We start from the raw sequence: 23,144 nt of genomic DNA on the forward strand, positions 1-23,144 counted from the left end.
GTACTGGTGGTGCCCCGATCCCGCAGCTGAATCAACTTTAGGAGACAGTCCTGGCGCTTGCTGGACTTGGGCGCCCTGAAGCCTTCTTCACAACAATTGAACCGCTCTCCTTGAAGTTCTTAATGATCCGATAAATGGTTGATTTAGGTGCAATCTTACTGGCAGTAGTATCCTTGCCTGTGAAGCCCTTTTTGTGCAACGCAATGATGACGGTACGTGTTTCCTTGCATTTAACCATGGTTGACAGAGGGACAACAATGATTCCAAGCACCACCCTCCTTTTGAAGCTTCCAGTCTGTTATTCGAGCTCAATCAGCATGACAGAGTGATCTCCAGCCTTGTCCTCGTCAACACTCACACCTGTGTTAACGAGAGAATCACTGACATGATGTCAACTGGTCCTTTTGTGGCAAAGAGGGACTTTGCAATTAATTGCAATTCATCTGATCACTCTTCATAACATTCTGGAGTATATGCAAATTGCCATCATGCAAACTGTGGCAGCAGACTTTGTGAAAATGTATATTTGTGTCATTCTCAAAACTTTTGTCCACGACTGTACATTGTGTTAGGGCTGTGTTTGGAAAAACAAACTATTCTTACTAGGGCTGTCAATTGATAAAAAATAAATGTATTGAGTTAATTGCAGGATTTGCTGTGCATTGTCTGAATTTGCTCAAAGTGAGCTTGAATTTAATATTTTTCATACAAAAATAGAAGAATATTGACTTCTTGATTTAAAGTAACATTTAGCAAAATTGAGAAAGCGCACTTTCTTTAAAGATGAAATCCACCATGGTAGGAGGAAACAGCGCCACTCTTTGCCCCACTGCCATTGTTTTTGTTTTGTTGACAAAGCAGTGGGGAGCATGAAGGTAAAAAATAAATGCAGTATATATTATGCTGTTCTATCGCACATGCAATCATGTTTGAGCGAAAAAAAGGGTTGCTTATAGTAACTTCTTTTTTGTTGTAATATCGCAAATGGACGTGGCATTTTCAACTGCACGCTGGGCGCAGTGCACGCTGACATGGTGCACAGGTGGTAGACAGAGTGATGAATGATCTGCTTCAGGTTCTTCACTGTCCAATCGTTAGTCTGACTTTGAACATTAAAGCCCAAGGTAAGCCTCCCATTGTTGAGAATACCTGTTGGAATACACACTCTTAGTTCATGATCCTACATATCACAAAGATCACAATGATTTTGAAAGCTGAACTGAAAACAGGAGAGGTTACAGGTAACAGTCGGGAAACGTGGCTCAAACGTACAGTAGTGTGAGTGAAATAGTTGGAACAATAAGGTGAGTACGTACTTGACTTTGACGTCATCCTGGACCCAGTGGGCAGCAGTGACGGGCCAGCGGTCGTTGATAACTGAGGCTTCACATACATGGCTATTTATTTTTATTTATTTATTTCACCTTTATTTAACCAAGTAGGCAAGTTGAGAACAAGTTCTCATTTACAATTGCGACCTGGCCAAGATAAAGCAAGCAGTTTGACACATACAACAAAACAGAGTTACACATGGAGTAAAACAAACATACAGTCAATAATATAGTACAAAAATAAGTCTATATACAAAGTGAGCAAATGAGGTGAGATAATGGAGGTAAAGGCAAAAAAGGCCATGGTGGCGAAGTAAATACAATATAGCAAGTAAAACACTGGAATGGTAGATTTTCAGTGGAAGAAAGTGCAAAGTAGAAATAGAAATAATGGGGTGCAAAGGAACTAAATTGGCAGCAGAGAACTGGAAGGAGAGGCGGCCGAATGAGGAATTGGCTTTGGGGGTGACCAGAGAGATATACCTGCTGGAGCGCGTGCTACAGGTGGGTGCTGCTATGTTGACCAGCGAGCTGAGATAAGGGGGAACTTTACCTAGCAGGGTCTTGTAGATGACCTGGAGCCAGTGGGATTGGCGACGAGTATGAAGCGAGGGCCAGCCAACGAGAGCGTACAGGTCGCAGTGGTGGGTAGTATATGGGGTTTTGGTGACAAAACGGATGGCACTGTGATAGACTGCATCCAATTTATTGAGTAGGGTATTGGAGGCTATTTTGTAAATGACATCGCCGAAGTCGAGGATCTGTGGGATGGTCGGTTTTACGAGGGTATGTTTGGCAGCATGAGTGTAAGATGCTTTGTTGCGAAATAGGAAAATATTTTTGGATTGGAGATGTTTGATGTGAGTATGGAAGGAGAGTTTACAGTCTAACCAGACACCTAGGTATTTGTATTTGTCCACATATTCTATGTCAGAACTGTCCAGAGTAGTGATGCTGGACGGGCGGGCAGGTGCAGGCAGCGATCGGTTGAAGAGCATGCATTTAGTTTTACTTGTATTTAAGAGCAGTTGGAGGCCACTGAAGAAGAGTTGTATGGCATTGAAGCTCGTCTGAAGCAGACACGCTTGCTCAGAGGTGGGTAATGGGAGGGAACATTTGGAGAAGTGAAGGTGCCTTTAAGTCCTGATAGTTTACAGCCACAATCTATGCAGGAAGAGAAACGGATAAGGAGTATCATCACCATTGGGGACACAAAATTATATTTATTCCATAGTATATCCACAGCAACCAGCTTCACCTTGGCTCTAGGGGAGGCTCAGAGTAAGTGGCTCTGAAGCCAGGGAAGTTCTTCTCCTCGTTGGTTACCAGCATCAGCAGCATGACGTTTCCAGAGGAAATGAACGACAGATGCTCATTGCATGTATAATATCCACATTTCCTGCACAGAGATCAAAACATGATTTAACTGAGGCAGACAATTGCACTTGGATGGAACTCATGAGTCATGAGTCAGGCATCTTAAGTAAATATCAATGGGGAAATGTTGACTGTTTCTTGTCTTCACTTTCTCACTACTCACTCTGCCATTGGCACCAGGGAGTCATACACATTGATGAAGTCGTTCTGACAGTCATCCTCCAAGTTGAAGGTGTCAAACTCCAGTTGGACCTTGTAGCCTCGATCAGCATGTAGCCTCCACGCCAAGTCTGTGTTTGGAGGGTACGGAGAATCAGGAAAGCCAGGTGACTAAGGTGCCTGTGCGACGCTTACGTGTGTGATAGGAATAGGTTTGGAGGGGCTGAGAGACAGACGAAGAGACAGACGAACAGACAGGCAGAGTAGACAAGGTCAGTTAGCTGCACATGGATGGCCTGTGACATCCAGAAAGATAATAGTTGAAACCTAAACAGCAGATGTTGTTTCTCACCATTGATGGCCTTTGTCATACATGCATTCAGAGCTGTAGGTTTATATGAGACAGTAGTGTGGAGCAAAGCAAAACATCCGGTCTGATCTTTAACAGACCTCTTTTTCATCCTTGCAAAAGAGAATTAGAAGGAAATGACTACAAAAGGTCATAATAACATATGCTTTAATAGATAGGGATGGACATACTGTAGTACAATAGGGAACGTCACATCCCTGTACTGTACCTACAGACATTACATTGTTGATGAGCAGGGAGCTGGTTGGCCAGCGGCCCATCCCCATGCCCATCCTCCCCTGCTGACTTCGCTCTAGCGGATCCATGGAGCCAAGAGTTTCACTGCAGAATCCTGACCAATCGGTACTTTGAACTCAGACAGGTAGTAGGCCACTACATTGTCCTCACTTCATCCGTTGCCTTCACTACAGTGGACAGACACATAGTGCATTGTGATTTCAATTTATATTTGAGAGATTAAGCAGCAAGAAACATAACAATCATGGGTCGAATTTAAACAAATGTACATGTACTGTCTGCCTTTACGCCTGCTCCCGCTCTTCCCCCCAGGCACTCAAGGGCGCCAGGCTGCCCTGCATTACGCACTCCCGCCACCATCATTACACACACCTGCCTTCCCTCGTCACACGCATCAGCGATATTGGACTCACCTGGATTCAATCACCTGTTTATTACCTCCCCTGTATTTGTCAGTTACCCAGCTCTGGTCCCCGCTGCTGCATTGATTGTCATCTGTCTTTGTGTTTCCAAGTTCTGACGCTGTTCCTGTCCTGTTGCATGTCCGTTCCTAATTAAACATCAACTCCCTGTACCTGCTTCTCTTCTGCAGCTTAGTTCCTTACAATCTGCTACCCTTTGTTGTAATGTCTTCTTGGGAGTGGTTGAGTGGAGAACAAATAGCTAAAGGATTGCACTGTGGAGCCCACAAAATATTTATCCAGTTATTTCATTTTTGAGTAGATCACCTTCCGCTGAAAAGTAGCAAGATAAAACTGGTTATTGTAACTGGCAGGAACTGAAATGTACAGTACTGCTCAAAATAATGGAGAAGGTGATACAGTGAGCAGAAGCAACAGAAAACTGACACACTAATCCTTTATCCAAAAGCCATTTAGCAACATGTGGTTTTAGTGTAGAGAACTCATAGCGTAAAAGATCGCAACCCTGTCTTATCTGCTGTGACACCTGCATGTCCAGTTGTGTGAACTCTTTGCTGTTGGGGTTGTCATAGGAATCTATTCATCTATGGTTAATGATACTCGTAGAGCCAAAATACATCTTTGTCAATCTTACTTCTGCTCGATTCACTTTAAAATAAAATTAGAGAGTGACAGGAGTGAGGACCAGAATAAGTGTATATTTATACTAATGGCTGGGTAGGGGTGGGGTGACACTCAGATAAGAGACAGTGGATAATACTCACAGTGAAAAAGAAAAAACAGTATTCTGTTGTGAGCGCAATACCTGCTGCCAATCCCACAAAGCCATTCCCATGAGGCCAATCCCACAAAGCCAATCCCACGAGGCCGATCCCACGAGGCCAATCCCACAAAAAGCTTGCGCCTTCTTCACCACGCTGTCTGTGTGGGTGGACCATTTCAGTTTGTCCGTGATGTGTACGCCGAGGAACTTAAAACTTTCCACCTTCTCCACTACTGTCCCGCCAATGTGGATAGGGGGGTGCTTAGGCCTAAGGCTGAGACAATAGAAGATACAGTGGCAGAATAAATTCAACCACACATTTGTTTCATCACAAAACCAGAGAGCAAACTCTGTCCGATGAAGTCCACAAAGCACATTGCATGTAACAAACAGTACATGACCTACAGCATGGGAAAAGCAAGTTAATGTTTCCGACATTTTCGGACTACTAAACAACTACTGATTTAGAACCACAGAGAGTTAGTGCAAGTTGCAAAGAAAACAGGAGCTGCCTCCACGATTCCAGCCTGCACCATTTCAACTTTAACATTTCAACATCACCAAATCACTTATGCTTAGTCTAATACAGTGACAACTAAAAAAAGAAAAAAATAATGTGTCCATCAACATAAGCTAAATATGATGTGGCTGTCCATGGCACAAATTTGTTTGTGTTTGTGTGTGTGCGCACTTGCAAGTAGAAAGCAATTTCTGCACAAAATTTGAGAGACATTTTTGTGCATATGGAACATTTCTGGGATCTTTTATTTCAGCTGATAAAACATGGGACTATGCATTTATATTTTTGTTCAGTGTATATGACCACAAGTTGGTATGCTCATGAGGCAACATATGGTATATTGGTCTCTCACTGGAGGGCCAGTAGTCTGTCTGACCAAGCAGCACTAGAGGGCGTAGAATAGGCTACATGTGAATGTGAGTGTACGTGCTTATCATTGTTGTGCAGTTAACAATAGCTCATGCATCATCAGAGTGGTATGTTTTGTGCAGTTTGATTGCAGTTTTACAGCATCAGCAGTATCACAAAAACGACTGCCATATTTAGACCTGGGCAGAGCGGTATGCACTGAAACCCCATGGAAAAGACAGACGGCTGGATGAGTGGTTGGTTTGTTTCTAATTAAATAGATGATTGAGTCACCTTAAACTGTGTGATCTGACTTGGCGACCTCATTCTTTTGAGGGAATCGTTTGTGGTGGTAGTTTTGCTCATTCTTCTTCTGACTCACTTTGCTGGACTATGCTGCAGCTGTCCAGTCATAGAGGTTTATGTAAGTACAAGTAAATTGCGTCAGGTACTAAACAAAAGGCCAAATTTGCCTCTCCTCATGTCTCACAAATTTTGAGAAAAAGTATTTGGTAATTCAATTCATTCTTAATCTATGCTGGACTCTATGCTGGACTCTATCATAGGATAGATTCCACAATGTTGTTCTGCCCATATAGTCAGAAACATTTCCCTAGTAACAAAGTAACAAAAAGTAACAAAAACAGCCCCACATTTCCAAGAACCTGCACCTGATGTGTTCTGTAAGGATATAGTACCCATTTTAACCCCCAAAAACACCTTTCTTTCAATAATACTCTGCAATTGTGATTTGGGCAGTGCCCATCGACTCCTCCCCCTGGGGTGAAATGTTGTATAAATGCAGCATCAGCCCTGGAAATTGCATTTGCCTGAGAACTTAGCGGTGCCAAAACATGAAGGGATTGGGCCTGGTTGTCCTTGTACTTCTCCTGATGCTCTCAGCTGTTGAGGGTAAGCAGTGGATACAGTACCTTGGCTTTGTTATGTCGTGGTGCAGGTGTGCATCATACCTGTAAAATGGGATTATATTAGTGTATTTTCTGATGTGTATTGGGGAGAAATGAAACGGAATTCCTAACAGTTGATATGCTTTCGGAGTTATTTTACCATTAAAGACATTATTGCAAATGCCTTATTATACAGATCATACAGTAAATGTGTGATCTTCAATGTTAGTGTTTTAGCTTGACATCAGTTATACTGTTAACATTGATTGATCAACATCAAAGCTAATATAATAACAGTTCCTGATTTGATCAGATGAACATTTGATGTGAAGGTATTCTAGTCATTAGCAAATGACGAAAATTGTAGATGTAGTATATATAGTTGAAAAGTTCTTCTGCTACTTATTCCATGATGGTTTTACTGTTCTAACAGCTGATGATGCAGAGATGCAATATTGGACGTGTGGTTATAGAGGACTCTGCAGACGGTTCTGTTATGCCCAAGAATATATTGTTGGACACCATGGTTGTCCTCGCAGATACAGGTACATGAATGATCTATTTGAAATGTACACATGTAACGTTTTGTATCATGTATATTGTCTAAGAGACCTTGGTGGTGTCTGATCAGCATTGTCAGACATCCACAATAACAGTAGTATGTTGGATTTTTGCTGTTCTGATGTAACACGTTTTTGTGCTATTTCCTGATCCTTCTGTCAGCTAAGAAGTATCTGAGAGGACTTTTTGCACAAGCCCTCACTGTGTTTTTGTTTATTATTTGCAGGTGCTGTGCTGTGCGGTTTTAGCAGTGACTGACAGTCTCATACCTGCAGCAGGACATCACAGGCTGAGGACTGGTCTGCCTTTTTGACATGGCTTGGATTGAAAGGGGTACACTGCTCTTGCATAGAAATAGATGATCATGGTGGCACCTATGGAACTAATCTTGGAGACTCCTTTGGATAAAGCCTACTGTGAACAAATTGCAAGCCTTATGGTAAACGACAATGACAATGTTTGTGGAAATTTCAGATGATGTCAAGATCAATTGACAGTATTTTGGAACCTGAATATGTGTATCTGAAAGCATGTAGTTGTGACTGCTTTCATTACAGTACATGGAACATGATACATGGTAATGCAACTAAAATAGAGTTAATTTGAAAAGCAACACTCAAAGTACTGAAATCCTCTCTAAAATACTGTCCGCTCAATCTTATAGTCCACAGTGAAATTATTTCCATAGCTATTATTAATGCATTTTCAAACAGTGGATATGCGCTTTGGAAATGAGTGGTTGACTGACAATAAAGGCATAATAATACTTTATTTGTTGTTTTGTTTTTTATTCAAAATATCAGGTATTTTAATGATATAACGTTAGATGATAGATTCCACTCTGTTGACCAGAACTGATGATAAGTCAATAATAAAGGGTGTATCAGGTGCTTTCGTTTTACATCCTTTGACTGATGCAATGCTGTTAGTCAATAACATTGTCATGGAAGGAAAGATATAAGATATATAGATAGACGCATGTACTCTGAACAGTGGTTGAATCAATGAAGACAAAAAAATAGTTTCCTTTATTTTTTTTAAACTTTCTACAAATAACTGGTGTGCTTTGTACAACGAGGGGACAATGACAGTCAAGTGACTGACCCCAATAGCAGCCAGCCAGCCAGCCAGCAGCTGTGGTGGAATGGTGCTTTTGTGAATGAAGTGTAATAATTCACGCTCATGTTTATGTCATCTCACCAGTCGTTCTATGTATGAATATGTTTGTTTGGCATATTCTATGGCATAACTCTGTCATAGGCCATTATACTATGTTATATGACAATTTATTACAATGCCAAAGCACTGCCCTTTTAGTGGGATGGCTAATATCGCAGACACTACAGATGTACAGTAGCCTCTAGACTTGTTTACCTGCTGCTATCTTGGACCAGGTCACCTTTCGGTATAGTACAAATATATTGCGACCAATTCACAAATAGTAATACGTCACCAAATTGTATAAAACTTCCCACAAAATTCTAATTGATGGCTACTCAGTGCTTTAACTAGTAACAACCGCTTATGGACTTGTAGATGTCACTGAAGATATCAGTGCTGGAAAAAGTTCTCAATTGCTATACTTGAGTAAAAGTAAAGATACCTTAATAGAAAATGACTCAAGTAAAAGTGAGTCACCCAGTAAAATACTACTTGAGTAAAAGTAAAAAAGTATTTGGTTTTAAATATACTTAGGTATGAAAAGCAAATGGAACTGCTAAAATATACTTAAGTATTAAAAGTAAAAGTATAAATTGTTTCAAATTCCTTGTATTAAGCAAACCAGATGGCACCATTTTATTTTTAAATGTTATTGATGGATAGCCAGGGGCACACTCCAACACTCAGAAATGATTTGCAAACTAAGCATGTCTTAAGTGAGTCCGCCAGATCAGAGGCAGTAGGAATGACCAGGGATGTCCTCTTGATAAGTTTGTGAATTGGACCATTTTCCTGTCCTGCTAAGCATTCAAAATGTAACGAGTACTTTTGGGTGTCAGGGAAAATGTATGGAGTATAAAGCACATTAATTTCTTTAGGAATGTAGTGAAGTAAAAGTAATAGTTGGCAAAAATAAATAGTAAAGTACAGATACCCCAAAAAACTACGTAAGTAGTACTTTAATGTATTTTTACTTAAGTACTTTACACCACTGGAAGATACGGCTTGTGACTGGCCTGGTGCAGTAGAGGTTAAAGGCGTGGATGTTATCTGTAAACAAGTGCCACTGCTTTGTGCACTGCTTTGTATTCTTCGTCTATCATTCTATCTTTGTACCTCTGCTATTCAGTCAGCACAGCGTGACACTACCACAATGGAGTAAACCCCACAAATCTGTTTACATGAGGCTTTCTATCGTCACAGTTATATCACAGCAAACCACACAGACCTTACACCAGCTGGTTTAGCCCAGCAATTTAGGGGGAGTGAACAGGGTGGGTTTCTGATGTTATTCAGTAGTACTTTATTTTCATAAACTGAAACTTTTTCTTTTGAAAAGAGACTTTAACAAATACCCTACTCTATTTGAAATTAAGAATAATTGTGCTGAGTTGGACGTTGTTTAACAGAATCATGAATGCTCTTTTCTGGAACAACACGGTGTAACTTTTAATATTTTTGTCTTTAGTACTGTACTGTTTGATGTGTGTTAAAATAATTATCATTAAAGAGTAAGATTAAATTATGGGTAGATAATTAAATGCATGCTTTGCTTTGAAAGTGAGTCAAAAATACTCACTTTCTTGGCTGGCAGAACAAACAGGCTGGCAGAACAAACCTACCTCCATGTCATGACTGTTCATGGCCTTATCTCTGCAGATAGCTAACCTATTGCTAACCTGTATCTCTGCAGATAGCTAACCTGTAGCTAACCTGTATCTCTGCAGATAGCTAACCTATAGCTAACCTGTATCTCTGCAGATAGCTAACCTGTAGCTAACCTGTATCTCTGTAGATAGCTAACCTGTAGCTAACCTGTATCTCTGCAGATAGCTAACCTATTGCTAACCTGTATCTCTGCAGATAGCTAACCTATAGCTAACCTGTATCTCTGCAGATAGCTAACCTGTAGCTAACCTGTATCTCTGTAGATAGCTAACCTGTATCTCTGCAGATAGCTAACCTGTATCTCTGCAGATAGCTAACCTGTAGCTAACCTGTATCTCTGCAGATAGCTAACCTGTAGCTAACCTGTATCTCTGTAGATAGCTAACCTGTAGCTAACCTGTATCTCTGCAGATAGCTAACCTATTGCTAACCTGTATCTCTGCAGATAGCTAACCTGTAGCTAACCTGTATCTCTGCAGATAGCTAACCTGTAGCTAACCTGTATCTCTGTAGATAGCTAACCTGTAGCTAACCTGTATCTCTGCAGATAGCTAACCTGTAGCTAACCTGTATCTCTGCAGATAGCTAACCTGTAGCTAACCTGTATCTCTGTAGATAGCTAACCTGTAGCTAACCTGTATCTCTGCAGATAGCTAACCTGTAGCTCGGTTACAGCAGGTGTAGACCTTACAGTGAAATGTTAACTTACAAGCACTTAACCAACAATGCAGTTATTTTTTAAAGAAAAATACCTTAAAAAAAAACAAGAAATAAAAGTAACAAATAATTCAAGAGCAGCAGTAAAAACATTCTTATGTTTTTACTGTCATATTAAATATTAAATTAAGTGCTGTTTGCATGTGAAAATGTAATGGGATGGATGTATTTGCTTCATTGTTTATGTTTTGGTTGGTGGACTTGGCCCACTCTTTGACTGTATGCACATTACAGAGAGTTGCTCTGATCTACACTCCAATCCGCTAGGTGGCAACACCGCTGCTTATCTGCTACAAATGAAATACAGGCGAAGGTACATAAATTGTTTAGCGGCGGACGAGATGGGTGAATCCTCTTCGGTTGAGAATGAATTTGATGACTGGTTTATCGAGTCTTTGAAAATGTAAGTACGAATTATTTTGTGAACTAATGAAAGTGAGTTGAGACTTCCTTGATATATTTAAGTTGCTTAAATCATGCTTCACGTGTCTCTGTGGGAAAACAATAGGGGTACATTCACAGGCGGAATGTTTTAGGACGTTGCAGATAAGACTAGAATATTTCTAACAGTACATACTTGCTGCTTTTCTTATTAAATGTGCTGCACCTGCTCTAAACCGAGTTCACCTTACACACGTAGTTCTCTTTCAGATACAATAATATTCACGAGTATCAACTTGAACATCCTACAAGAGTAATTGAATGGACATCAGAAAAAAGTAGGCCTATTCATAATTGTCACATTTTGCAAGGCTATAGTACGTTTTGATTATAACCAACCACATTGATTGTGTTTAAATGACTTTTTGTCTTTATCCCACAGCTATATGTGTTGCAGGTTACAGTTCAGATAAAAATGAAATTTTAGAGTTGCTTTTGCCACTGAAACTTTTCGCTGATGAAAATCAGGTAATGGATTGAAATGATTAAAGCATGAAACAAAACGTTTCAAGATATCAATTATGTATTGGAACGTCACTGACTACCAATGTGTCTATTCAATGTGGGCAGGGTCTTTGTGCAGAGCGAGATTTCAAAGTGGTCCATGGAGGTTTCTCAGATGGCTCCATTCATGGCCTCAAACACATTCCAGGAACAAGGTATATCATAGTAGCCATTGATTATGTAACTTATTTCAGTTGCCGTGAGCTTTCATCTTCAAACTGTTGTTTCTTGTTAAGGTGTGTCGTTACCAATGATGGCTTCAACTCCAATCTCCAGGTGTGGGACTTAGGAGGAGACGATTGTGGTGAGTAGACCTACTGTTTCCTTGTCTCCTTTTCTGTGTATTACAGTATAATCAGACTGCAGTTCCTATCTACTCTCCACTTTATACTGCACATTCAAATGATGATTTACAACCTGATTAGGCCCCGGTCAGCATCGGTTTTACCCACATTGAAATCTTATTTCTGTTGTGTGATTTGTCTTCAAATGATAGATGTCATAAAGAGGACAGGAGTTTTACAACTGAAGAGTGCATCATCAGATAAAGGTGTCAAAATAGCCCCTGGGTTAACTGGAGGCCCATGTGTTCTTCATGGCTCTCAGATCAGCGATATTCAACTGACTGAGCTGACGTCAGGGAAGCCACTCTACTCTCTGGGTAATAACCCGTTTTATATAGTGACACTGAAGCATTCTAGGCAACTCTAATTTCCTATAGAGTATAATGTTGGTGTACGTGTATAACAGTCATGGATATCTTTTTTCCTTCCATCTCAGGGAAGGACATTCCAGATTTACTAAGCTCCCTGCAATTTGTGAGTGGCAGTGTATTTGTCGCTTGTGCCTGCAATGGTGACCTGTATGTGGGGGACACACGGAAGCCTTCCGCTCTTCAGAATAACCCAGCTGGAGGGAGAGAGGGTGCCCACTGGTGTATGGGTGTTAAGACAGACCTGTCCTCATTAGACCCATCCTCCTGTAGTGTAGCACGGCTCTCCACCTCCTGCCAAGTGGTTGTGTCTGATCTAAGGGACCTAAGAGCCCCCTTGTGTCAAGCCCAGCTTCATGTTCAAAGGAAAACTACTGGTGATGACTTCATGAAGGTGACATGGGCGCCTGCTTTAGACAACTGTCTTGCTGTGTCAGGTGAGCAAAATGTCACTGCTTCATCCTGCTTTATGTGATTAATTCATGTCTTATGGATAGTACAAAGTCGTTTCTTGCTTTCTAAATGCACATTCCAATTGAAGGCTCTTGTAATACATAACTTTTCCATTGCATTTGTCTTCCCTTCTAGGTTTTGATGGAATGGTGCAAATCTACGACACTGCCTCTTGGAGGCCAGAGTTGATGGAATTCCAGCCTCTTTTTATCCACCGAGGTCACATGATGTCCGATGATCAGTTTGACACTTCATCAGCTGTGGTCACCACTCATGTTTGGCATCCAAGTCGACCCAGGACTGTCCTCTCTGCTGCTGTAGACGGGTCTGTGCATGTATGGGACTGGGTCGACAAAGCCACTGCCAGCTGTTGACATTCAAACACACTTACAGCTCAATGTTAATCATTATCCAGCTTTGGACCTTGCCTGAAGTCTACATGTTCTTTTCATTATGTAAGGAATATGTAAAGCACTATTTGTGATAAGATGACATGAAAATGACACTTGTTCGTCTTCCCATCCTTATGAGTAGTTGTTATTCCCATACTGTACACACATTTACATGGAAGGGGTATTCTGAGTTTGTACTATTATATTTTGTAAGAGACATTTGATAACATTTTCATTAAACTGATCTCTTCATGTACCTGATAAATAAGACAAACCCTGGACAATGAACCTAAAGGTGGACGGCAGTATCACTTGCATCGCGTTTTCTTCGCTCACAATATGTCAATCAAAAAGATAAACACAGCCTGTTAGATTTTTTTACATTTTATTTTCAAAAGAGAGCACTGCATGCCATTCACATGAATGATTAACAATGTTTTAATGCATCTTCTGCATAGCCACAGATGCAGGCAGGATAGTAATGTGGAGGTAGTTGAGGCAGGACTACTATTGTAGCATCATTTAGAGATAAGGAACATATTCAATTAATTTTGCACATTGGAGTTATCACCTGTGCATTAGCAGGCACTACAGAGAGGCTCACTGTCAGTGCATTACATAGGGTCTGAACAACATACATTTAACAAAAAAAAACATTTACAACTTAACTAGTCATACATTTACAGTGCTATGAGGACTGTTTGTGAACTGTCCAACATAAGATATAAAGTGCTTAAAGACAGGAATGGAGTGTGGGTTTAGGAAACCAATGCAGTTTGAACAGATGAGTCACAGTAGATGAGCATGCACTTGATGATACAGGGATGTCTGTTCATTCAATGGGGCGCATGACTTAAATTAACGCCTGAGGAGCAGAGGCTTGTGGGTGGTTGTCTTCAAAGTGTGCTTGGCAAACATAAGGAATTGCATGACTCTACATTGAGGTGAAAGGAGTTACATTGTACAACTGCAAGTAAAAGTATGCCATTTAAATAGACCACTGCTTAGAGATTAGCATCCGATGACAGCATGCATTGCAGTCCATACATTCAGACTTCATAAAATGATCACATCTACATATTATATTACATTTGATCTAACTATGATCGCATTTCAATAAATTGTGTCAGTTGCCTTTTTTACACAAAACAACTTTGATATAAATGTTTCATTGTCAGATTGCTTATTTTTTATATAAATTGAGGATAAAGATGATCGTGTGCCTCTACTGACCACTGAATCTGATTGGAATTGGAGTGTAATACTGAAATAAAAACCCCACAACAAAAACTAGAAGGTATTTCCTTTCTCATCAACGGTCTGCATGACATCACTGAGGGGAAAAGACACAAAGGCAATCTGTTCAAGCTCACTATTCTCGCCACATTCCATCAGGCAAGCAAAGTGCTCAGTGTCCTCACTGTAGGCCAGGTCTGAGTAGCCACTGGGTCCACTGTGGACGATCCAGGGCCGGTCCCAACCTGACGTGTGCAGTGGGGAACGGTTCAAATACACTCCCAAGTCTTTCCTATTCCTCTTATTGGTCGGGTGGGTGAAGAGTAGCCAGGTTTGTGTGTCTGAGGCCAGTGGTGATGTGGTACCACCCATACCCTCTTCACCTTGCTCAGGGGCAGGGAAGCCAATCACACTGCCTTGGCAACCACCAAGACCTGGCTCCACTAACCTTGGAGCCAAGCGGGGCTTGTCAAAGTAAACCCCACTGCTCTCACTCAAAGCTTCCACTCTGTGACCTCTATGGCGGGCATTGCAGTACACGTGACTGCTGCCCTCGTGGTCTATGATCTCTGCCATCTCACATTCACAGGACTTTCTTTGAAGCATCCTGCCCATTTGCCATGTCTGACCGAAGTCGTCACTGTATATTGAGAAAGCATGTGGCTGTACCGTGAAGGGGAAGGGGAAGGAGAAGCATTTGAAGTGGATATAATAGGCATAGGTAGGAATGATCAATCTTCCATTCTCCATTTGAATGCCATGGCCTGGTCCCACAGCAAACGTAGCCCACCTTCTGACCGTTTTGCCAATCACACTCTCTGTCAAGTCCTTTGTCTGGCTCCAGCTCTGGCCCTCATCATTACTGGTGATGTAACACAAGTGGGCCTTATTCTTGCCTGTCCAGATCTGATGGTGCTCTGGAGTGTTCCCCAAAATGCAGATGAAAAAGAGGAATATAGTCTTGGTATTCTTTTCATACACTGGGCAGGGGTTCATGGTGCGGTGGTCTGGTAAACATGCTGATAACAGCTCCTGGGATTCTGACCACTGGGGAACAAGGTGAAAGTATTGAAACAATCATCAATAAGAAAAAAAAATTAAGAAAGTAACTCAACTAAATTAAACATGAAAACCTTCAACTGTGTATTATGACTATGATGTGTTTAGATTTGATGTCGACATTTACCTGAGTGGATCCATTTTGTTGAGTGCCTCTCCTCATAACAATAATTTTTGCATCACTGTCACTAGGGGAAGTACGCTTTTCTGCAAAGGCAAGGAATGTCTGACTCTCTTTTAGGTAGATGAGAGCCGGGATTCTGTATGTCGTCCCAGTTTGCTCCTGTTTGAACAGAGTCGTTTTATCAGGTTGCATTTTGATTCCTTGGAAATAACTCCTTGATGAGGTATTCCCCATAGCTAAATGTCCTGGTTCCTGCAAACAGAGGGATTACTTACACACATGACAAATCACCTTAGACACAAATTTCACAATATTCCCTGCCTGGACATGAAAACACTGTTTCTCAGTTTAATCGGCTAACGTTACGCTCGTATTTCACGACAGCTGACGTTCAAGAAAAATGATAAACAACATGCAAAAAGATAGGCTAGTACTACGTCGAAATTAGTCAAAACACATACTTACGGGAGCTGTTTTTTTAGGCTACAAATCACACCGTTGTGTCGTGAGACCCAGTTAAAACGGTCATAGCTTAGCTATCTCTAAAACAATTTGTTGGCTAATTTGGAAGAGTGTCGTGAAATAGAAGCGTAGTTGGCTCATCCGTTGTGCTGTGTGAAGTCAGTAGCGCAGCAAAAGACCAAGAACTATTGTCTAGTACCGCCGACCGCTGGTGGGAATGTGGTACTAGCGTGTTGCTAGGATACCTACAAATTCCCATATCGTGAAAAGGGTATTTTATTTTTTGATATCTGGTTGGTTAGTTATGGGAGAGAAAGTAACATCGGGAAGTAAGTTGTGTATATATTTAACCAGTACAGCTCACGACAAACATAGGTTGCCTACTCAGAGGCGATTTTAGTATGGGTTGGAAGTGGGATGCATGCCAACAAAGCCACTACACAACACTAAACAATAAATTAATTGCACTATAACGGTGACAAACGGTGCCCACAAACTGTTAGGGCCGACATAAAGCTGTCCCAACAACAGTCCCAACGTCTTATCACTTCAACACCTGGCTCTCAGCGGAGCCTTGCCTGTCAACAAAACAGTTCATTCAGCCTCATTTACTGCCTTTTAAAAAAACATAGCTGATGGCTGACTTGCTTAAACAAATGTGGTTTCTAATGACAATTGAGATGTACAAACTATGACATAAGGAGACGACAAGCTGATAAGAGGCAACCCGTAATTTCGAATAAGACATTAATGAGCGAGCTAGGACGGACATAGTCAATATAACTATTTGTTCATCACTTTTGAAATGTACAGTTACAGAATTCTGAACATGGGCCGTTCTTACAGAGTTCTACCTGTACACCAAGTCAGAACTGTAGGATAAACAAAGGGGGCATACAAGCAGACAATGAAAGTGTCACACCCTGATCTGTTTCACCTGTCTTTGTGATTGTCTCCACCCCCCCTCCAGGAGTCACCCATCTTCCCAGTGTATTTATTCCTGTGTTCTCTGTTTGTCTGTTGCCAGTTTGTCTTGTCTTGCTTACCAGCGTGTTTTTCCGAGCTCCTGTTTTTTCACAGCTCTGTTTTCTAGTCCTCCCGGTTCTGACCTCTTGCCTGCCCTGACACAGCCCGCCTACCTGACCATTCAGCCTGCCCTGACCTCGTTATCGAAAGCTCTTACCATTTTCGATGATTACATTTCTCTAAAACAGGTTATAGGCTACATGTGCACCACCAAGTCAGAAAAGTAGGCTAAATTAAGAGGGGTAAATAGACCAAATTATTAGGGTGAGGAACATGGGCTACTAACATCTTACAACATTCACTTAGTATTACTTTTTTTAGCTACAGCATACATATCTCCCTGGCATATTACATCATTTATGCAGCAGCATAAAAAATGCTTTCAAAACTACTGGGAACTCAGAAAAAAACATGGTCGAATCATGATGACGTCATGATCTTCAGGTTGTAGCTCTAGAAAGAGGCTGGATTTACAATTCCGAGTTGGATGAGTTGTATTTTCCCAGTCAGAGCTCGTTTATTCCCGACTTCCCAGTTGTCTTGAACTCACTGAAGTCAAGTTTCCGCAGTTCAGAGTTAACAGTTGTTTTGAGCGCAGCACAAATCATGCTTCATTGACAGCATGGCCAATGTTGAATGTTTATAATTTTATACTTGGAAAAGAGCCCCTTAATCCCAGATTTGGGACCACACAGCCACTCCACCGGGTAGCAGACTACTGATTGCTTTGCAATGCTTGCAGTTAGCCACTATCACTGATTCCTTCCAAACCACTCATTGTTGAATTTGCGATTTCCAACTTGTTTATGTTCAATGGCCGATAAGCAACGGTACGTTTTATCTATAATTTCTCTTCATTATTTCTCTTCATATGACAAGGATTAAAAATGATTTGCCAGTAGATTGTCGACTTGATTCATGATGATGACTGCTAGCTAAGATTTTGAAAGTATGATGTTGACATGATCAGTCCAATCAAAGCTACTGTACATATAACGTGATTTGCCGTAATTTTATCTGTGTCCAATGACCTTGAGTCTTCTTGGATGGGGACTTCTAATCTAACTCTATGGCAGCACCGAAGGGGCTAGAATTTTCTAGCTCTACCCTTAGACTTGGTGGTGATGTAGTGTCCCCATGAGTTACAAAACACTGAGCCAATCACGGTGCAACGCTCTGTATTTTCTGCTGGCTTGCCACACCACCACAGAAAGCACTGAGCTAGGCTGAAACACCTGCATTTTGGAGCTGCCTGACTCAAGAAAACAAAAAAGAGACCATGTTTGTATTAACTCAATGATATAAATATATATTTTTACATTGTTTGCAAAGGTATATGTGACACGTATTAATGCCAAAATAACATGCAAAACAGGCAAGCCCTCCCAAAAAATGTAGATTTACTGGATTTTGAGAATGTTGCTTATGTCACCGCCAACTGTCTAACCATAGGTATCATATCATATAATTATGTGTTTTCATCATTAAACCTCCTAGACAAACATTTTAATTGGAACAGAATAGAAAAGTAACAAAAAACATGTTTCCTTTCTGACTGTCTCAGAGCCTTTTGGTAAATTCCCCTTCCTGGGGGAACTTGAGCTTTCATTGAATGGCCTCTGCAACGTGACACTCAATGCTGAGGACTTCCCTCACCTGGAGGTAAAATGACTCTGTGGTTCTACAATACCCCGTAGTCACATAATCAACATGTCATCAAAAGTCTATTGGCAAGGCATATACATTTATAGTTCATGCCAGATGTTCTAATTAAATCGCTACAATGACTTGGATTGATATGTGTAACAGTACTCTTCATGCGTTGTGTACAATCAATCATCGACACGAACTCCAACTTGTAACACAATTACAATAATACAATTACAATATAATATATTTAACAATGTACCTGATAGGAACAGCACACAATTGCACGTCATGCAATGCACGGCTCACCATCCAACTCTGCACTCACGCACTGTACAAAATATACAACCCCCCCCCCGACACAGTAAGTTGCTAGCTAGTGTTAGCTGGAATTCTGGAAAACGCACGACAAATATTCACCAAAAACCGCTGCATCTTATGTGTGATGTTCGAATAACATTTACAAACAAATTGATATAAATTGTACATTTAAATCATCACTTGGGAGTATAAAAATCACTTTTGACGTACAGTGCTTTGCAACCATCAATTTACCGCTGGTTTGGTGCTTGTTCACTGGGAAGATTCTAATTGAAACATCTTCCTCGTAAGCAAGCTACGCAAACCAGCCAATAAGATGCCATGTTGAGTAGGTGAAGGCAAGACAAAAATAAAACCAAAACCCCATTGGCTTAACAATAAAGTGGCAAGGGGAATCACCAATATAACCCTGTTACATATGGAATTACCTTCAATTTAATATCTGTTAATCCAGAAGTAAAATCTTGCGTAATTTGGTCATCAGAATCTGCCCATGGGAGATTACCTTCAATTTTGTACATTTTAGTCATTTAGCAGATGCTCTTATCTAGAGCAACTTACAATTAAAATAACTTTATGTTCATCTGTATTGCATTTGACACAGGTGTTAGATTTGTCCTACAACAATCTGTCTGGAGATGTCTGTTGGTCTACTTCTCTATCTGAAAGTCTTTCATCTCACCGGGAATCAGCTTCAGGCCCTTCCTCCCAACAAGGCTGCCCCTCGCCATGACCTCTCACAGCTGTGAGTTCATGTTCATATTGTTGTTTTTATTGTAGATTTTAAACTGTAGGTAAGTGCAGTTTTCTGGTTTAGTTCCCTCAGTCATAGATAACCTTCCTGCTCAACACGGTTTAACCACTAGAATGAAATGAGTGGCTTCCTGGTGTGCAAGTGCTCAGAAATGTGGCTCTTATGATTTGTTACCTGGTAAAAGTTTATGGTCCAGTTACATTCCACTGGGTGGCAGTATAGGATGACAAAGAGGAGAAATTTACCAAGCGCTCATAATACACATTTGAACAGAATACCTGCTAATAGGGATGGACAATAGACACGTAAGTAACTTTTTGAATACTAGAAGTATGTGGAATATGTTAATATTTACTCCTACTGAATAGGGCAAAGGATAATGGCATGTGATTTCAAACTCTTGAGGTGCTGATGCTACAGTAGATAACAATAAGCTGTCCCCTGGTGTCTTCAGAAGCCTTGCCAACCTGAAAAGGTCAGTCATAGCTTCAAAACGTAGTATTATTCCTGTCCACAGTATGGTAAATGAAAGAAAACAGTGTAGTACATTACAGTGCATAATGCACACCTACCTGCATTCCTGTCTATCTGTAAACTGCCGTGGTAATACACTGAGTGTACAAAACATTAAGAACACCTGTTCTTCCATGACATAGACCAGTGGTTCTCAACTCCGGTCCTCGAGTATCCCCCACAGTACACATTTTTATTGTAGCCCCGGACAAGCACACCTGATTCAATTTGACAACTAATCATCAGGCCCTCAACGAGTTGAATCAGGTACGTTTGTCCGGGGCTACAACACAGATGTGTGCTTTTGGGGTTACTCAAGGACTGGAGTTAGGAACCACTGACATAGACTGCCCAGGTGAATGCTATGATCCCTTATTGATTTCACTTGTTAGATCCACTTCAATCAGTGTAGATGAAGGGAAGGAGACAGGTTAAAGAAGGATTTTTAAGCCTTGAAACAATTGAAACATGGATTGTGTATGTGTGCCATTCAAAGGGTGAATGGGCAAGACAAAATATTGAAGTGCCTTTGAACGGGGTATGGTAGGGTGAAACTTAACATTAGGAAGGTGCACTTAATGCTTTGTAAACTCACTGTACATCATTGTCCGTTTTAGACTACAGCATTGAAACCTGCAGGGGAACCACATCTCAGTAGTACCAGAGGTGTTACCAAGGAACCTGCAACAGAAGGGGTATTTGCAACACCAGCAGGTGTCTCTCAAACAAAATTGTGATGAACAGGACTTCAGGAATCCCCCTGTCTCTGAGGGGTAGGAGACTGAATACATTAATGGTTGGTATACTATATTGTCAAAATAACGTAGTTGGCTTGTATAAAGTTGATTTTAGCTCACTTTGCTTTTATTACTACTTCATGTTCTATAAAACCAACACATACTACTTGTTTTCTGCATGTTTTTTTCTCTTATAGGATGTGTGGTCAATCCAAAAAACGATTCCCCCACTCACATATTCCTTGACACTGGGGCTGAGGACAGAGAGGAATTGTATGGAGTATACGGTTTGCCACCACCAGAGCTTTGTTTCCTCAATGTGGCTGACAATAAGGTATGTACATTGTCAAGATATATTTCGGGAGGACTATACTGTGAGTCAGTGAAGTCCCTTGTCTCATTATTGCCTCCAGATTGTCGAGGAAGAAGCAGTGTCTGTAGCTGTGTTCGTCCTATGCTCAGTGAGATTGTTATTCACTCCAACCCACTGACCACACAGAAGTGGCATGTTAACTCTATACTTATGTGAAGCCATTATTAGCTATGAATTTGAGCTTTTGTTAAATAGTCCATTCAAGTATTAACAAGCATTTTATTAATGTAAATGTTTGCTTATCATTCATTGTATTTCCATCCAGGTGCCCCCCTACTGCTGACTTACTTCCTCCAGGAAAGGCTGGGTATTAGAATTAGGTGCAAGAAGACATCAGGGGCTGGTTTCCAAGACACAGATTAAGCCTTGACTAAAACACATCCTCAATAGAGAATCTCCATTGAAAGTCCTTTTTAGTCCAGGACTAGGCTTTATCTGTGTCTAGGAAACTGGCGCCAGAAGTTGTGAAACCCCCTTTGATATTATGTATTGACTCAAAACGAAAGGTTCAAATGCAATTTTTGTAATAATAAAAAAAAATGTATCCACATTTTGGCTTTGCATTCAACTGGAAAGTTAAATATGACTGCACATTATTTTAATTTCAGTATTTTTCAAACACGCTACATTTTGGTCTAACAGTGACTCACTTTTCATATTGAAACTAATTGATGAACATTTTATCTTTCTCTTTAGGTAAAAATGAAAATTCCAAAGGTGCCTTTATTGATGCTCCTTGACGCTGCTGGCTCTCTGGAGGTGAAAGATGTTGAAGATCACACTATACAGTAGTCATCAGATGACCCTTCCAAAATGAGGAGTCATTCTTTTGTGGTGGCTGCTGAGGGAAGAACTTTTCATAACAGTGGCGGTCAGTGCTGTTTATGATGAGGGAGGAATTTATTAATTTTTTTCCTTCGTGAGCATGTCCTCTATTACAGCGTGTTGGATGACTGTCATTCATATTGTATTCACCCAGTTCAATGTAACATTGATGGTTTAGGCTATTACATGATTCTCAAATTTTCCCTATACCCACCATGATGTTGCTACAACCTAGTTTATGTCATTTAAGATTAAACAGTGACACATTCAATACTGCCTTGCCTGCATCGCTTATCTAGTGTGTAATTATTAGTACAACAGTTACAAACATGTTTCTATTGGCCAAATCCTAGTGTTTTCTTTATTTTTATCCTAATTTTGTTTGCTTCCGTTTTAAGAAATGTTTTTCAACAGAATCGTCGGAATGAATAAACCCCTGATCACAAATAAACAAAGTTCAGCCTCATTGTATTCCTTCTCGCCTCTATGCACTCATCCTTTCACCTTCCCCCTTCGTTTGTGTATTTTAATGAACACATCAGCTGTATGTGACCAGGTGGGGGGGGGGGGGGGGGGGGGAAACATGCCATGTCATAACCGCTACACACAGCCTACATCGTTGTCCCCATATTAGCTAAAGTAATGTCCTAGTCAACATAGCTAATAGAACTAACATGTTACTAAACACACTACACTCATGCAGTAACGTTAAGCGTACAGTCAGTAAGCAGATTAGCAGTTACACCAGCAGACCCTGGTGGAAATACATTTGTAAAACCAAAAGCTTACCTTGGAAAAGTTCTAGTGTTAGCTAGTCATAGCCAGCTAGCTAACATAGCATCCCTCTGTTAAAACCAGGTGTTTGCGTAACTAAACTAGCCAGCTGCATTTGTTAAGTGAAAATGAAGAACGTGACTCACTCTTGCTGCTTCATTTTTGAAGAAATTTGTTACTGTTCAGCTATTGTCTGTGTTTTATTTTTATGAAATTCACTGAGGATGGTCCTCCCCTTCCTCCTGCGAG

At 40.8% G+C, this 23,144-nt stretch overlaps 3 protein-coding genes across 3 annotated transcripts; 2 read left to right on the forward strand and 1 right to left on the reverse strand.

The window, feature by feature from the left end:
- The first annotated feature begins 5,985 nt into the window (after positions 1–5,985).
- defbl2 (defensin, beta-like 2) lies at positions 5,986–7,748 on the forward strand. The gene is made up of 3 exons (XM_045717654.2): positions 5,986–6,439; positions 6,869–6,980; positions 7,223–7,748. The coding sequence occupies exons 1-3, from the start codon at positions 6,382–6,384 to the stop codon at positions 7,242–7,244; spliced, it is 192 nt and encodes a 63-aa protein (XP_045573610.1). The 5' UTR covers positions 5,986–6,381; the 3' UTR covers positions 7,245–7,748.
- Positions 7,749–10,818: 3,070 nt separating this feature from the next.
- On the forward strand, positions 10,819–13,332 carry wdr73 (WD repeat domain 73). Its single transcript, XM_014196301.3, has 8 exons — positions 10,819–10,945; positions 11,194–11,261; positions 11,366–11,451; positions 11,554–11,642; positions 11,724–11,791; positions 11,984–12,148; positions 12,268–12,636; positions 12,788–13,332. Exons 1-8 carry the CDS (start codon positions 10,839–10,841, stop codon positions 13,024–13,026), a joined length of 1,191 nt encoding a protein of 396 aa, XP_014051776.2. The 5' UTR covers positions 10,819–10,838; the 3' UTR covers positions 13,027–13,332.
- An 80-nt stretch (positions 13,333–13,412) lies between these two features.
- LOC106603094 (sialidase-3) lies at positions 13,413–16,152 on the reverse strand. The gene is made up of 3 exons (XM_014196297.3): positions 15,929–16,152; positions 15,467–15,715; positions 13,413–15,327 (listed from the first exon to the last, which is right to left on the reverse strand). The coding sequence occupies exons 2-3, from the start codon at positions 15,695–15,697 to the stop codon at positions 14,335–14,337; spliced, it is 1,224 nt and encodes a 407-aa protein (XP_014051772.1). The 5' UTR covers positions 15,698–15,715; positions 15,929–16,152; the 3' UTR covers positions 13,413–14,334.
- Between the last annotated feature and the right edge of the window lie 6,992 nt (positions 16,153–23,144).

This window comes from Salmo salar, chromosome 04, assembly GCF_965601325.2.
Source record: "Salmo salar chromosome 04, fSalSal1, whole genome shotgun sequence".
Taxonomy (NCBI): Eukaryota; Metazoa; Chordata; class Actinopteri; order Salmoniformes; family Salmonidae; genus Salmo; species Salmo salar.